We start from the raw sequence: 15,444 nt of genomic DNA, 5'->3' as shown, positions 1-15,444 counted from the left end.
AGCTGCCGGGGCTCAGCCGTGGCTTCTCCGCGCTGTCCCAGGCTCTGAAGTGCTGATCTATCAGCAGGTGGGGATTTAAAATCCCCCCCCCCTGCTGAAGAGCTGATTGTGATTGGCTGAGGCGCTCAGCCAATCACAGGCAGCTCTCGTCTGTCATTCATTCGGCGAGAGCTGCCTGGGGCGAGCACATGGGTACAAGCCACTTTCGTTGTGGTTGTCTTGCATCGAGACCCCATTGGCTTTAATAACCGTGCAGGGTTGGAAGGCTACACTACAATCTTTGGTCACACGGCCAAAAGTTTTTTTTAGCGGGTGTTTTTGTGATACGGGTGGCCTTGGGATGTGACTGACAAGTGTGTAATGACTGTGAACCACAAGTCTTGCACTTTGGATATAACTTTTCTCTTCTCCCCCTCCTATATGATGGGATTGTGTAAGGCTTAGCACAAGCTCTTTGAATCCGAGGACATTAGTGTATGCTAGGACATTCTCACGTTCAGTCTGCTGCTATGTTTAACGCTTCCTCTTCACGGGTTTTTTATGTGAGCATGTGGCTGCTATGAAGCGAGCCGTGTTTGCTTACATAGTCCCTGTTGACCTTGAACTTCAGATTTCCAGACGTAGACCTTTCATGTCCCTGTGCGTTTTCTCTGTCCTACCACCAGTCTATGATTAGTTGACCCTGCTGAAGGCCTAAGATGGGTCTGTTTACAAGTTAACGGAACGTATCCGGATGGCGGAGAACAATTTCTTGTTGTGTTTTTAACGAAATATGGTTTTCATAAGTAAAACGGTAAAGAAGATTGACCATTTCAAATCGAAGTAGAGAGGATCTAAATTGAAATTGACCTCCGGTGTTGGGGCGGCCCCGGGACAGAAGGTGGAGGGGGGTACGTATCCTGCAATTGTTCCTCTCTACTATTCCTCGGATCTACCATTTCCAGCTCCTGTTTTCAGTTGTCGAAGATGGTTGATACAATCTTCAAACTGCCTACCGTAATAGCCACAGCTCATTGGTATTGTTGGACTATTAATGCACTATACCTGCTCTCTATTTATATATACCGTATTTTTCGCCTTATAAGACGCACCGGTCTATAAGACGCACCCCCGTTTTAGAGCGGGAAAATAGGGGGAAAAAAATCAGTACTCACTTCCCCCGGCGTTCTGCGGCGCTGCTGCAGGCTGTCGCTCCCTCCTGGTCCCCGGCAGAGCATTGCTTTCTGGACGCAGGGCTTGAAATCCCCACCTCCAGAAAGCTTATACTGTGATTGGCTGAAGGCGCACGTGTGTTAGCCAATCACAGCCATTTAATGATGTCATTGAATGGCTGTGATTGGCTGACGGCGTGTGGTAGTCAATCACAGTATTAGCTTTCTGGAGTAATGATTTATTTTTTGACAGGAGGAGAGAAATCTTCTAACTGATCGCACATTTGTTCACGCGATCGCGAATTTAACCCGCAATCGCGCCAAATAAATCGCGTCCGTGCGTTAAATTCGCGATCGCGCTAAAAATGGCGATCGGAACGAATTTTCGCCACATTCGCTTTATAAGACGCAGGAACTTTCCCCCCCCCGCTTTGGAGGCGGAAAAAGTGCGTCTTATAAAGCGAAAAATACGGTATATATACCAAACCACTTAGCCCTCCTGCACACGACCGGCTCGGATCTGGCATGTGCCCGGCTGGTGACCCCGCTTACCTGTCTGGATTCTTCTTTTTCTGTACTGCGGGAATGCCGGCCATCGCGCATGTGCAGTACAGCTAAAGCCGTACCGTCGCTAGGCGATGACGCAGATCCCGCGGCCCTTCTGCAGTGCTCACTGCGGAAGGGCCGCGGGACGGACGGGTTCCATTGACTTCAAAGGACGCCATTGGTGCAGGAAAACCGCACAGAATGGAGCATGCTGCGATTTTTCTGCCACGAGCGGAAATTTTTGCTCACGTGCAGGAAGCAGCAGGTCTCCATAGGAGGCTATGGGCGGTATTTTCTGCAGAATCCGAGGGCAGTCGCCGGCCTCGGATTCCACAAATCAAATTTGCCCGTGTGCAGGAGCCCTACACACAAGGCACAGAAGCATAGGAAATAGAATTTTATTAGAACTCAACATTACTAAAAAAGTTTTTAAAAAACATTCTGCATACTATGTTTTTTTTTAAACTTTTTTTTAGTAATCTTGAGTTCTAATAAGATTCTATTTCCTATGCTTCTGTGCCTTGTGTGTAGGGCTTAGTGGTTTGGTGTTGCTGCTCAGGGATAGTTTGAAAATTGCTGCAGCCATCTTGGATGCCTGAAAACAGCGCCCGAAACTGGTGGATCAGAGAAGAACCACCAAAGGTAATATCCCAATATATTCACAGACCTTAGTGGTTGACCACTGAGCTCTGTGATTGCCTGGAGCAGCCGGAGACGTAAACAGACCCAGCAAGGTTAGCGGAGAGGCAGCTCCGGAGCAGTGAGGAGCCTGCTCGGGGAAGCATGGGCGACTTTATTATTTTCCCAAATATTTTTAAATTCTACTCAGGAAACTGCTTTAACCCTTTCCAATCCACTGTCTGACCTCTGAAGACATTATGATTTCAGGCTGTAAAGGTCCGATGTTTGAAGACATCCGTCGGGGTTCTCTTACTGTATATTGCCAGCCTCTCTGCTGTCGGAGCCTATCCAATGTGTCACCTCATGCAGTACTGGCTTTAGCCAGCAGATAGCGCTGTTGTATAATGGCGGAAAAAGAGTAAGCCCCCTAGGAAAACCAGAATACAAATTGGAGTGGAAAGGGTTAAGGCTCTGAATGAACAGAAGAAATCTGATAGGCTCATTGCGGAGAATCGCAGCATGCCACAATTTGAATCCCGCGAACGGAGAATCGCTATGATTCTCTGCTCATGGACGTCGGGCTGCGCTTTCCATAGTTCTCCTATAGAAAGCGTTCACTGCATTACGCGCAGCCAGATTACCGTTGTGGATAACGCAATGACAACCCGCCCCGTGGACAGGCAGTCTAATTATAATACTTAATATCTCCTTTGATATTGAAGAGAATATTATCCCAGATAATAGGAGGGGCTTCTGGATATTCGTATCCTGATCATTTTAATAGATCCATTCAAAACAGGTTTGCACTAGAGATGAGCAAGTATACTCGCTAAGGCACATTACGTGAGATTAAAGATTCGGGGGCCGGCGCAGGTGACGGGTGAGTTGCGGCGGGGAGCAGGGGGAGAGAGGGAAAGAGAGATCTCCCCGCCCCCCGCCGGCCCCCGAATCTTTAGAGACGAGTGGCGAGATACTCAGCTAAGGCACTACTCGCTCATTTCTAAATTGTGAAAAGTAGAAAAAATTTCTCCATGGGGAATTTAAGGGTTTGCAACCTCAGAATCAACAACAGCTTGTAGAACCAACCAAACAGAAGACAGGCAAGGGAGAATTTATCAAGGCACTTATTATTATTGTTATTTTTATTATTATTATTTTTTATTTTTTTTGCTGCCCAAAATTAATAAATTAGACACAGCTTAGCAATTAGCAAATTGTTTTTTTTTTTTTGTTTTTTTTAATTGTATGCCGCTCTTGATACGTTTCAAAAAGTGGGAGGCACGGGCCCAACAGATGTATTATACGTTACGACAGAAGCTGGCATGAATTATAATGCAGATCTACAGTAAAGGCTTCCCAAAGTTAATTGCACATGCGGATCCAACACACTGAAGTTTTTATTTTCCACTGCAGATAGGCTTTGTGCCACGGTACTGTTAGGATTATTTCCAAATCCTCGTTGCTTGAATTGTTATTGGCTGCCGTACAGCCGGCTGATGATTATTAGACAAGAGGGTCATTATGTCATGCTTCAATATCCAATTACATCTATAGCAAAAGCACAAAAAACTTTATTGAGTACTTAAGTTATGTAAGTTAGTGCATGCACAGGTTTTTTTTGCTGACTCCGAGGGGGTCTGGTTTCAGAGCCCCTCCACCTCCATATACCGGTAGTTTGATTAGGGTTTTCTGAGGTAGGGTCTGTCTATATGAGGAAATTTTGTTGTATGCCTGTTGTGTTGTGCTTCATTTCCATCAGCTTTGGGGGATACGTTTGAAGCCTGTGTTGCTGAATCTTGGGCAAAATACCCTGTTTCCCTGAAAATAAGACATAGCATGATTTTCCAGAATTTTTGAGGATGTAAAATGATTTTTCAGGCTCTTTGAGGATGCTCCAAAATTAAACCCTGCTAACAGGTAATTGAAAAAGTCAATTTAAATAGTGTCCAGGCAGCTATACATACAAAAAAGTTAAACCTTTTTGAACAAAAATTAATATAAGACACTGTCTGTTTTGGGGGGAAACACGGTAGTACAGCATCCTGCATCATTGTGTCCATAGTCCTACTCGACACAGTGACGGAAACATAATCAATGGAGTCTGTTTGGCGCCATTCATGTCAATCATAAGACTGATCCTTTCATCCAGGGGGTTCGATTTCCTGCTCCCATAACAGAGCGGAAAAATGGGAGCTCCAATGTGTATGTTAACGAGCACTTAGGTATTTTATAGGCCGGATTGTTGATCTGTTTTTATGTAATGAGTTGTAAAAATAACGCAAATAAAGACATCGTTATTTTGTGTTTATTACTAGGCTGTAAAGCAGAAGTACAAGGTAATATTTCGGGAACCTGACACTTGGTGGAAATGTAATCCGAAAGAACTTGAAAGGTAATATACCAATAGTAATTGGGTTTATTGTAGTCCGATCTTGATTTCCTTACTGTAATATTACTTTGTGATCCTGCCACTTGGAAGATCCATGATCCAGTGCAATGTCTTGGCTGCTATCTTCCTGTCGGGGGCATCTTCTGTGGATCGTCAGTGACCCTTTCTTATTCCTGCAGCAAAGGAAATGGCAAATGATAAATAATTGTGTATGATACGCATTCTTTGTCAAAAACAAATCAAGCCCCTAGAAGAAAGAGTTGTCACTTTGCTACAAAACTCGGAGACAGCATGCTCTATTTTTAGATGGATTCTGTGCAGACGGCTTCCATTGAAGTCAATGGGAGGTGTCCAACTCGCGGCCCTTCTGCAGTCATCACTGCGGAAAGGTCGCGAGATCCGCGGCATCGCCCAGTGACAGCATAGCATAATCTACTGAACATGTGCGCCGGCATGACGGCCGGCACATCTGCAGTACCGAATGTGAAGAATCTGTACAGGTACGCGGGATCGCCAGCTGACCCGGTCGTGTGCAGGCGGTCTTAGTTTTACAGTCTTTATAACTTTGCACATAGTTTCAGAACTTTGTAACACTGTTTAGAACCTGGCAACACTGTTTCAGCCTTCTTTGTGGGATCAAGTTACAGTCTCTTTGAATACACAGCAGACCTACCATGGCTGTGGGGACACACTTAATGGCTGAAAAGGATATGCACTTGGTGTGAGGCTTCTACTCGCTCAGCAGTGCAGCAGGTTAATGACCAGAGCTCACTCAGCTTACACAGTTCGAAAGCTCCAGGGCAGCTCATCTCCACAGATCGCACCCATTCTCTCACATGACTCCAGGGTCTCATACGCAACCTGAGCTCAGATCTCTCACACTTGCTTAAACACTTTACCACAACTGAACAACAATGTACTTTTCATGCCACACCCCGCCACATTCACTACATGTAGGTACTGCCCTGCGGGGCAAAAGGTGCCCTTACCATTTATCCAGCTGACATGAAGCATGCCATGCCCGGTATGGTGGCTGGTTATATAAACCTTAGGGCTAATGCCCATGGCTGGATTTTTGCCACGTTTTATGCAGCAAAAATCCGAGGCGTTATGCTGCAGCTATGAGGTTCTATTGAAACCACGGCACGCTATAATTGCCTCTAATTGTAGCCAATGGAAGCTGGCTGTCACGCTATACTAACGGAGTAGCACAGTGTAAGTATCGCGTGTATACGCGTCCCCGCCCACCGCTGGTCGCGTTATTCCACACTGCTGGCTTGTCATGCCCACCGGATCGAGATGTGGGAATAACGCGGCAGATTTGGGAGGTGAGTATGAGGGTTTTAGGGGGAGCCGTGGTGGACTCCGCTCCGATATTCTGCTAGCGGATTTCGCCACGGCCGTGGGCATGAGGCCTTTAGAGTGGCCGTCGGGGTGGGATTGAGACGACACACAGTGTCTATAACATTGTCTGCTTCAACAGGCAGATCAAACTGTTGCATCATAAATATTAGTTATGACAATTACCGGACTACACAAAGGTAAACGTTTCATCCCCCTTACAGAAAAGTTTTAAAAATTTCTGCAGAAAATCTGCCATGTATGAAATCAGCATAACACATTGTAGTTTTAACAATGCATCGCTGCTAATGTCAATGTGCTAATTATTTATTTTTTAATCTCCAGGCGTAACCAACATGGTGTAAAAAAAGAGAAGATTATAAAAATGTTAGAATATTTTGAACACGTGACTGTGAATTCTTTATTAAATCTTTCTCACCCAAAAACATCTAAAAATACTGCTAATTCTCAAAGGAAAATGGATGAAAATAATGGGTGAGTGTGTACATCTTGTTTACTCTTCATTTTATTTGGGCAACTTCTCACATACTTTGGTAAGCGTTTTGGATTAGTGTGTATTCGCTAAAACCAGGAGTGGAAACAAAATACAAGGCAAACTATAATGGAAAATTTGGACCAATTCCTGCCTTTGGCTTACAAATACACATGGAAACTGACTAAAATGCAGCAGTGTGAAAGTGGCCTTAAAGTGGTTTTCTGGAACTATGATATTGATTACCTGTTCTCAGGATAGGTAATCTATATCATATCAGTGGGGGTCTATGGAACCCACCAATCAGCTGTTTGAAATGGCTTACCGATGTTATCGGAACCCAAATGGATCTCATCTGACTTCACTGCCTGTTCCAAATTGGTCATTGAGAAGTGCGTGCACGCCGATAAAGCCAAGGGCACACAGCTGTATCAAAGGCAATATGCAATAGCATCATGGTACATATATACTCAAAATGACATAGCAATTGAGATACATGCCCTTAAAGTCATAAAAACTCAGGAAAGGCTCTAGTTTCTAATGCTTAACATATGTTAACACCTTAAGCTATGTGTTATTACTAAAACACGTGATTTCCAATAAACAAAGAGAAAGAAAACTTAACGGAGAATAAACTTAATATCACTGCTTGTACTGAGGAATGCAAAGGGATGGGGAATGAGCAGCTCCTCTTATTGGAATGTAGGTGTCTCTCCTGAGAAAGGCCCGTGGAAGGTAAATACAAGAATCTAATACATTCTAGTGTATAATATGAACAAGTTAAAGTGGTTGTCTCGCGGCAGCAAGTGGGTCTATACACTTCTGTATGGCCATATTAATGCACTTTGTAATATACATCGTGCATTAAATATGAGCCATACAGAAGTTATTCACTTACCTGCTCCGTTGCTAGCGTCCTCGTCGCCATGGTTCCGTCTAATTTCGGGGTCGTCTTGCTTTTTTAGACGCGCTTGCGCAGATGGGTTTCCTCCCTTCGGCTCTGCTCGGCAGCATCGGCGTTTTGGCTCCGCCCCCTTGTACGCGTCATCGCGTAGCTCCGCCCCATGACGTGTGCCGGTTCCAGCCTCCTGATTGCCTGGAATCGGCACGTGACGGGGCGGAGCTACGCGATGATGCGTGCAAGGGGGCGGAGCCAAAACGCCGCTGCTGCCGAGCAGAGCCGAAGGGAGAAGACCGCACAGCGCAAGCGCGTCTAAAAAAGCAAGAAGACCCCGAAATTAGACGGAACCATGGAGACGAGGACGCTAGCAACGGAGCAGGTAAGTGGAATAACTTCTGTATGGCTCATATTTAATGCACGATATATATTACAAAGTGCATTAATATGGCCATACAGAAGTGTATAACCCCACTTGATTTCGCGAGACAACCCCTTTAACCATTCAGCTGCTGCTACTTACTAAGTAGGAAGAACAGAACAGCTTCTCCTTACACAGTGCCTGGGGGACAGAGCAGGGAAGACAGGAGAGGAATAAAAGTAGTGGTGTGTAAGAGATCGGAAGGGGGGGTGGGGGGGCAGAGACCAGGTATATTTGCAAATCAGTAAAATACTATACAAAGCGGGCTTTATAAATAAAATGTTATTTAGAACAGCTGTGCCTGCACTAGAGATAATAGTACAGGCACAGCTGGAGCTCTCTCTTCAGCTATGCAGTTAGCTAGCTGAAGATGGATTTCTCTGCACCGTCTTCACCTTGCTGAATAGGTAATTTGTATGAAAAATGTACGGAATAGGCTGATAAAACCCATTGCAAAAAAATACATTAAAAAGTAACTGCAATTTAATTTTTTTAATTATTGTATTGACGTGTTCATTTATATATTTTTTAAGAAAACTAAAATGATATTGTTGGATTTATAGGGATAACATGGCAGATACTGGTAGCGCAGCTCCAGCCTCACAGAAGAGCTTGGAAGTATCTAAAGACGGTCCAGAATGCTTTCCTGATGCTGCAGGGTTAGAAGTGAAAAATCTGAGTACTGCGGAGAATGACGACTATACGGAGATACTTCAGCTCGTACCTACTATTAATATTGATAATGATGACTCTGCTAATAATGATGCTTCTGTAGAGGCAACTGAAGATCAGCAGGGTCTTGATAAAGATAGCGGGTCATTCCTGCTGAACGAAAGGCCCGAATTGCTTAATTTTGTAGGAGACTGGCCTGTAGAACAAACCATGAGTCAAAGGGCCCCACGGAGTAGAAAAGCCAGAGCAAGACCTGAAAAACAAAATCCTTCTGTGCTAGAAAGTGGTGAAAATGATAAAAGTACAAACCCTGATTCAGAGCAAATAGATACGGCTAATGACCAAGGACAAATCGATAGTGGAGCTAGTGAACAAGGCCAGTTGGAAGAAGCTGCTGCTTTAGTCACAGAACATCATATTGACTCATCTACTGTGAATTCTGATGGTGAAGAACAATTATTAGAATTGGAAAATCCGTTCTGTACCTCACTAACCCTACATAATAAGGAAGATTGGGCCGAAAATGAAGACCAATCTGAGGCAGCTATTAAGATTTCTGAGGTTCAAGAACCAGTTGCTGAATCTACCAATGGTGAAGATATTCAGGGCTTGTCAAGCGTTAATGAAGATGTTAAAGTGAAGCCAAGGCAACCCAGACGTAGCTGTAAATTAGCACTAAACTTCACAAACCATTGCTCCATCACACCCAAACCTAATGAGTCAAAATGCTTTCAGCAACCTAGTGTTGACCTGTGTAAATTTTCGCAAACCGAGCCTCAAGATTTTGCATTAGCGTGGAGAATCGAGAAAAAAAATGTAGACATTTTAGATTCCTCAAAAATCATCATTGGAAAAAGTAGTAATTTCAAATCCCAGTCAGTAGACAACAACTCAGATGCTCAGGAGAACATACCCTACCGAGTGATGCATCACAAAAGTACCTTCGTGGTGGAGGATGATATCATTAGTTTAGGAGACCAGGACAGTTTAGTCATTCTTTGCAGACTGTTTCGGTCCCTTTCTTTTGACGTACTAAAAGATCTCTTTGAAAGGTGCAACAAAGATATAGAATGGACAACAAACTTGCTACTTGATTCTGGAGAAAAAATATATAAGGAGGAGGAGGAGTGTGAAGTGGAGGAATTCGAAGACTTAGAATCATGTTCATATTCAGATAAGGATAACAGTTCTGAGATAACCGAGGAAAAATCTGGTATAATTGCCGAAGAAGTTTATGAAGATACGGAAACAGGTTCCACCGACCACAGCCTAAAAGCTCCGGAATATTCTCCCTTTGTAAATGCATTGCCGCTTGTTGTTGCAGAGGAATTAAAAAATGGCAATGTTTTATCTTCTAATGAAATGAATCTCAACCGGTGTAGATTTACTTCGGAGCTTCAAGAACGTTTTCCGAACCATGAAACCATAACTGACACCATCGTCTCCGACATAAGTTGGCCGTCAGATTTGGAGAGCGAACATGGTAATACATATCATTCATCTCCCAATATACTACAAAGCAGCGACCTGTTGAAAACTATTACAAAGGGCAACAAAGAGGAGATCAACTTAAATCATTCAAACTTGTCCATGAGATTAGATATTCGTCAACCTGAAATATTAGTGGGTGAGAATAATGAAGCACAAGAGGTTCGAGAAGTCACCGCAGTTGTTGAAGAGGAAACTAAAACGCAGAACGAAAGCAACGCTAGGTCACGGTCTAAGGAATCCTTGCAATTTGATTACTTGGAGTTGGCTTTGCCTCCAGAATTCGCCTTTCAGCTCACTGAGTTGTTTGGCCCAGTTGGAATTGATCCAGGTAATTATTGCCGAGCTGGTGAAATGTTCGCATGACTGGGATCCCAGCGTTTAATATTGTTACGTTCAGGAAAGGCAGCCAGGCTACTTCTGAGCTATTTCAGTGAATTTCCCGTCACAACGTCCTCGGGCAGAGTTCCATAGTCTTGCTGCTCTTCTGTTGTATGTTTGCGTAGAATCCTTCTTTCCTCTAGACAGACTATGCCTCTTGTTACAGTCCTGGGTATAAAGAGGACAAACAATGTTCTCGTCACGTGCCCCTAGACCTCTTTTAACCCTTTCCAATCCACTGTCTGAGGTCTAAAGACATTATGATTTAGGGCTGTACAGCTCCTATGTTGGAAGACGCTCGTCGGGGTTCTCTTATTGTATATTGCCAGCCTCTCTGCTGTCGGAGACTATCCAATGTGTCACCTCATGCAGTACTGGCTTTAGCCAGCAGATAGCGCCATTGTATAACGTCAGAAAAAGAGTAAGCCCCCCTAGGAAAACCAGGATACAAATTGGATTGCAAAGGGTTAATGCACACCTACCTGAAACTGGTTGCTCCAGTTACATTTACAGTTAATAAACCCCCCTCGAGTCCTTTGCCATGCCAGTTTTCTCCAGTGGCTGCCGATCTAGTATGCAATGGTTACCTGTATATTCCCTGCCTATGTGTATAACCTTACAGCTGCTTGAGGGCTCGTTCACATCAACATTTTTGGGTTCCATTATCCTGCTCCGTTATGGAGTGGGAAAGTGGCACCCATTGCCCAAATGGAGCTGTCATGTGACATAGCTGCACTATTTTGTCCTGTCTTTTAATGGGATACCTTGACGGGGGTTTCAAATGGGACCTCCTACAGTGATATGAATGAGCCAACAACACTGGTTGCTCCAGTTAAAGTTTCTTGTCCACTGAGATTCCGAAGTCCTTCTGTATGTCCGTTTTCTTTTTTCATAGTCTTGAACTGTATTTCCCATTGCCATGTGTGTAACCCCAGTGCAGGAAGCATTGTGCTACCTTTATAAGAATAGCTGGAACTAATGGACACTTGTTGGTTGTTTTGATATCAATAGATTTTCTTCTGTTTTCTGCCCAGGCTCATTAACTATTGAAGATTGCGTAGTGCCAATAGACCTGAAACTGGCGGAGTGTATCCATAAGAAGTGGAAAGAATCAATTATGGTCAGTAGACCTACTACAAATGAATCGTGGGTGTGTGAGCTTCTGCATGTGCTTTGTTTTTTAACCCCTTAGTACCAAAGCCTGTTTACGCCTTAAAGGGGTTGTCCCGCGCCGAAACGGCTTTTTTTTTTTTCAATAGGCCCCCCATTCGGCGCGAGACAAACACAAGGGATGGGTTAAAAAGAAAAAAAAAGTTTAGTACTTACCCGAATCCCCGCTCTGCGGCGACTTCTTACTTACCTTACCAAGATGGCCGCCGGGATCTTCACCCACGATGCACCGCGGGTCTTCTCCCATGGTGCACCGTGGGCTCTGTGCAGTCCATTGCCGATTCCAGCCTCCTGATTGGCTGGAATCGGCACACGTGACGGGGCGGAGCTACGCGATGGCGCGTAGAAGGGGGCAGAGCCAGAACCCCGCTCGTGCCGAGACCCAAGAGAAGGGAGAAGACCCTTCTGCACAAGCGCGTCTAATCGGGAGATTAGACGCTGAAATTAGACGGCACCATGGAGACGGGGACGCCAGCAACGGAGCAGGTAAGTGAATAACTTCTGTATGGCCAATATTTAATGCACGATGTATATTACAAAGTGCATTAATATGGCCATACAGAAGTGCTGAACCCCACTTGCTTTCTCGGGACAACCCCTTTAATGACCAACTAGTTTTTCAGTTTTTTTTACATTATCATATTCCTAGAGCTATAACTTTTTTAAATTTTTCCGCTGACCTATTCGTATGATGTTTGTGTTTTGTGGGACAAGTTGTATTTTTTTTATGGTATTATTTTGGGTTACATATAATGTATTGTATAACTTTGATAATTTTTTTTAGGATTGGGAGAAAAGCCTTTTTTTTTTTTAATTACTGAAAGAGTTGTACATTTTGATTATATTATTTGTTGGTCCATACGGCTTTTCTTTTCTTTTTTTTTTTTTTTGTAAGGTGACTGACACAATTGGCTATGTCTGCCATGCTTTTGTATTTTTTTTTCATGGCGTTCACCGTACGGGTTAAATGATGTACTATCTTTTTTCTGTGTGTCATTATAAACGCTCTGGTATCAGATTTGTAACAGGGTTTTCTTAGTGAAGAGGGAATTTTTTTATTTTTTTTAGACTTTTTTAACTTGTTAATTTTGTCCCACTATGGGGGAACTTGAATATCAATATCTTCATTGTTCTTACAATACACTGCTATACTAACTAGTGCCAGGCTTCTAATGCAGCGTCATGAACAGGCGCATGCATCAGAATAAGGCCCCTTAAAGAACGCCATAAAAAGGCGTATGGACGGTCGTTAAGGGGTTAATAAACTTCAATCCTTAAATTATTAAAATACATGTCTATTTTGGGCCTTCAGTATGAGATATTTCTTTTGTTTCATTACCCCATTCCAAGAGCAATATGCAAAATGTATATCACATACATGATGCGAAGATAGCCTAAAGGCCCATTCACACGGAGTGATGATCGCTCAAATGACAGTTTGAGTGACAGCTTTGAGCTATCATTTTGCATACAGTATTAAGTAGTTACTCAGCTACTTAATAGCAATTTAGTGTGCAAATGAAGCCTTAGCTGAATGCAGTTAATAGCCGGAGGGCTCTTATCTGCATTCAGTTCCTTTGTTCTCCAATGGGAAACAATGCTATCAGCACTACCCATGGAGAACTCCTGATAAGGCTAAAGGACGATTTTTAGTTTGGCCTGAATTTAACGATCAGCTAGCAGTGCACGAAAAGTGCACGATGGCCGCGTGTTTATACGCAACGATGATTGCTCAAACGATTGCTTTTTTAGCATATTTTGAGCGATCGTCGCTACGTGTAAATGGGCCTTAGCTCCTTGGACTAACAGACAAGCTTGAGGAAGGCCACTATGGCCGAAACGTCGCTGTCTATGTGATGTGGGGCAATAAAAGTCTTTGTGCTATTCACATCCATGCATTCTGCCGGCTATTTCTTTTATTTGATTATCACGTGGAATCTGTCTGGTTTGGACTCTGGCCTGGCTTTGCATCTTACCAGCCTGACCCTCAAGTGGGATTATCTGAAGTGCTGCTAGTGGAACTTTTGCGTATTCCTGGGTAATATCAGGGTGTGATGAGCTAGGTTCCCAGCATGGGGTTGCCCTAATCAGGGCGGCTACCCTACTTCTTTAAATAGGTGCTTAGAGCAGGGTGCAGTTCAGAGAGATCTTCCTTGTCTGTGCTGTTTTTGTGCTTTGTTTGTTGTAGTTTTAGCAAGAATAGATAAAGGTTAGGTTTGAATAAAGTCATTCTGTGATGCAAGTAGCGCAAAGTTGGAGGCATTAGCGGCGTTCTTATAAAAGCGCCCTCGTTTTTCCTGCCTTGGTTTCTCATGAATGATATGGAAAAAACTGTCCTTCCAACCACCTGCCGGAAACAGCCCAGTGCGGGATCCATAGTGGGAACTGTGGCACGCTGTTTCTGTAGCTGCCATCCACTTTAATGAGAGCTATGACCAATTTGCAATTTTGTTTCCAGTTTATTGCAACAATTTCTTTTATCATTCCGCAGGAAAGACATCGACAAGAAGCGTTATCCTATCAGCTCATTTTGCAAGGCAAGTCATTTTTTTATTTTTTTTGGGTGAATTAGAGAGAAATTCCCATCTGCTACTTTCATTACACATTCACATGGTATGCCATGAAAGTCTGATAGGTGCTGGACTTACTCCCGGGACCCCCACTTATCTCTAGTACAAGCCCTCTGCTCTACTGAATGCAATGGTCAAGACTTTAGGGCCGGCTCACACGAATGTATGCGTAAAACGCTGCATGTATAGCGGTATGCCGACAGTGAACAGGCATATCCCTGCGTAGGGCAGCGATTTTTGTAATGCCCATGACAGCATATCTCACGCACACTGTCATGTGCAGTCTGACTTGTTTCTTTTCTTTTTAACTCCCCACTGTGTCGCTTGGTGATATTGCGTATAAACGTCGCACATATGCAATGTAATTGCGTATCTGTGACGTTTATATGCTATTGGGCTATATCGTGCATAATGTGCGGTAAAATACTTTCATTGGCTCCATTTACCGCGTTTTATGCGTGTGTAATACGCAATGGAATGACGCTCGTGTGAGATAATGGGGCTTCGCTGCACTGTTTTCTGTAACTGCCATAGAAGTCATTCAGAGTTGCGCAAACAGTGTAGCACAGCGAGCAGCCTCCGGGTTACGGAAACAGCAGAGCTCTCTGACCGCTATTAGTGTCATAAGTTCTAATTAGAGATGAGCGAGCGTACTCGGAAAAGCACTACTCGCTCGAGTAATGTGCTTTATCCGAGTATCGCTGAGCTCGTCCCTGAAGATTCGGGTGCCGCTGCGGCTGACAGGTGAGTCGCAGCGAGGAGCAGGGGAGAGCGGGCGGGAGAGAGGGAGAGAAAGATCTCCCCTCCGTTCCTCCCCGCTCTCCCCTGCAGCTCCCCGCTCCGTGCCGGCACCCGAATCTTCAGGGACGAGCACAGCGATACTCGGATAAAGCAAATTACTCGAGCAAGTAGTGCTTTTGCGAGTACGCTCGCTCATCTCTAGTTCTAATCTGTTCAGGGCCAAAGCAAAGCATAGTCACTCCCATGAAAGTTACCCATAACTCGCTTACCAATCGTATGGAGCAGAATCCAACGATGCGCCCAGCCGGCTTCTGCGCGTACCTGCTTATTGTCTTCTTTTCCTGCACTGCGGATCGTTTGCGTGGCTCGCCGCCGAACACGCGCAGTACAGTTTTGTTTTTTTTAAATACACTGTCACATGGTGACATACCTGTGACATTTCCGCAATGTCAATTGCGCAAGAGCCACGGCTGGACAGCTTCCATTGATTTACTGCGGATTCCGACAATGCAAATCTGTCCATGTGCAGCCGGCCTAACTGCAGCTAATGTATTAGCATTCT

At 44.2% G+C, this 15,444-nt stretch overlaps 1 protein-coding gene across 2 annotated transcripts in view; it reads left to right on the top strand.

Annotated features, from left to right (window-relative positions):
- N4BP2 (NEDD4 binding protein 2) overlaps nucleotides 1–15,444 on the top strand; it is a 60,557-nt gene that overhangs the window by 21,958 nt on the left and 23,155 nt on the right. For both annotated transcript variants that reach the window (XM_066573167.1, XM_066573168.1), the window contains exons 6-10: nucleotides 4,634–4,710; nucleotides 6,394–6,543; nucleotides 8,424–10,351; nucleotides 11,436–11,521; nucleotides 14,063–14,108. In XM_066573167.1, the coding sequence (XP_066429264.1) occupies nucleotides 4,634–4,710; nucleotides 6,394–6,543; nucleotides 8,424–10,351; nucleotides 11,436–11,521; nucleotides 14,063–14,108 (2,287 nt within the window). The remainder of the gene's footprint in view (nucleotides 1–4,633; nucleotides 4,711–6,393; nucleotides 6,544–8,423; nucleotides 10,352–11,435; nucleotides 11,522–14,062; nucleotides 14,109–15,444) is intronic.

The sequence above is a fragment of the Eleutherodactylus coqui genome, chromosome 7, assembly GCF_035609145.1.
Source record: "Eleutherodactylus coqui strain aEleCoq1 chromosome 7, aEleCoq1.hap1, whole genome shotgun sequence".
Taxonomy (NCBI): domain Eukaryota; kingdom Metazoa; phylum Chordata; class Amphibia; order Anura; family Eleutherodactylidae; genus Eleutherodactylus; species Eleutherodactylus coqui.
The sequence above is the reverse complement of the archived record's forward strand: the minus strand, read 5'-3'. Positions and strand labels throughout refer to the sequence as shown.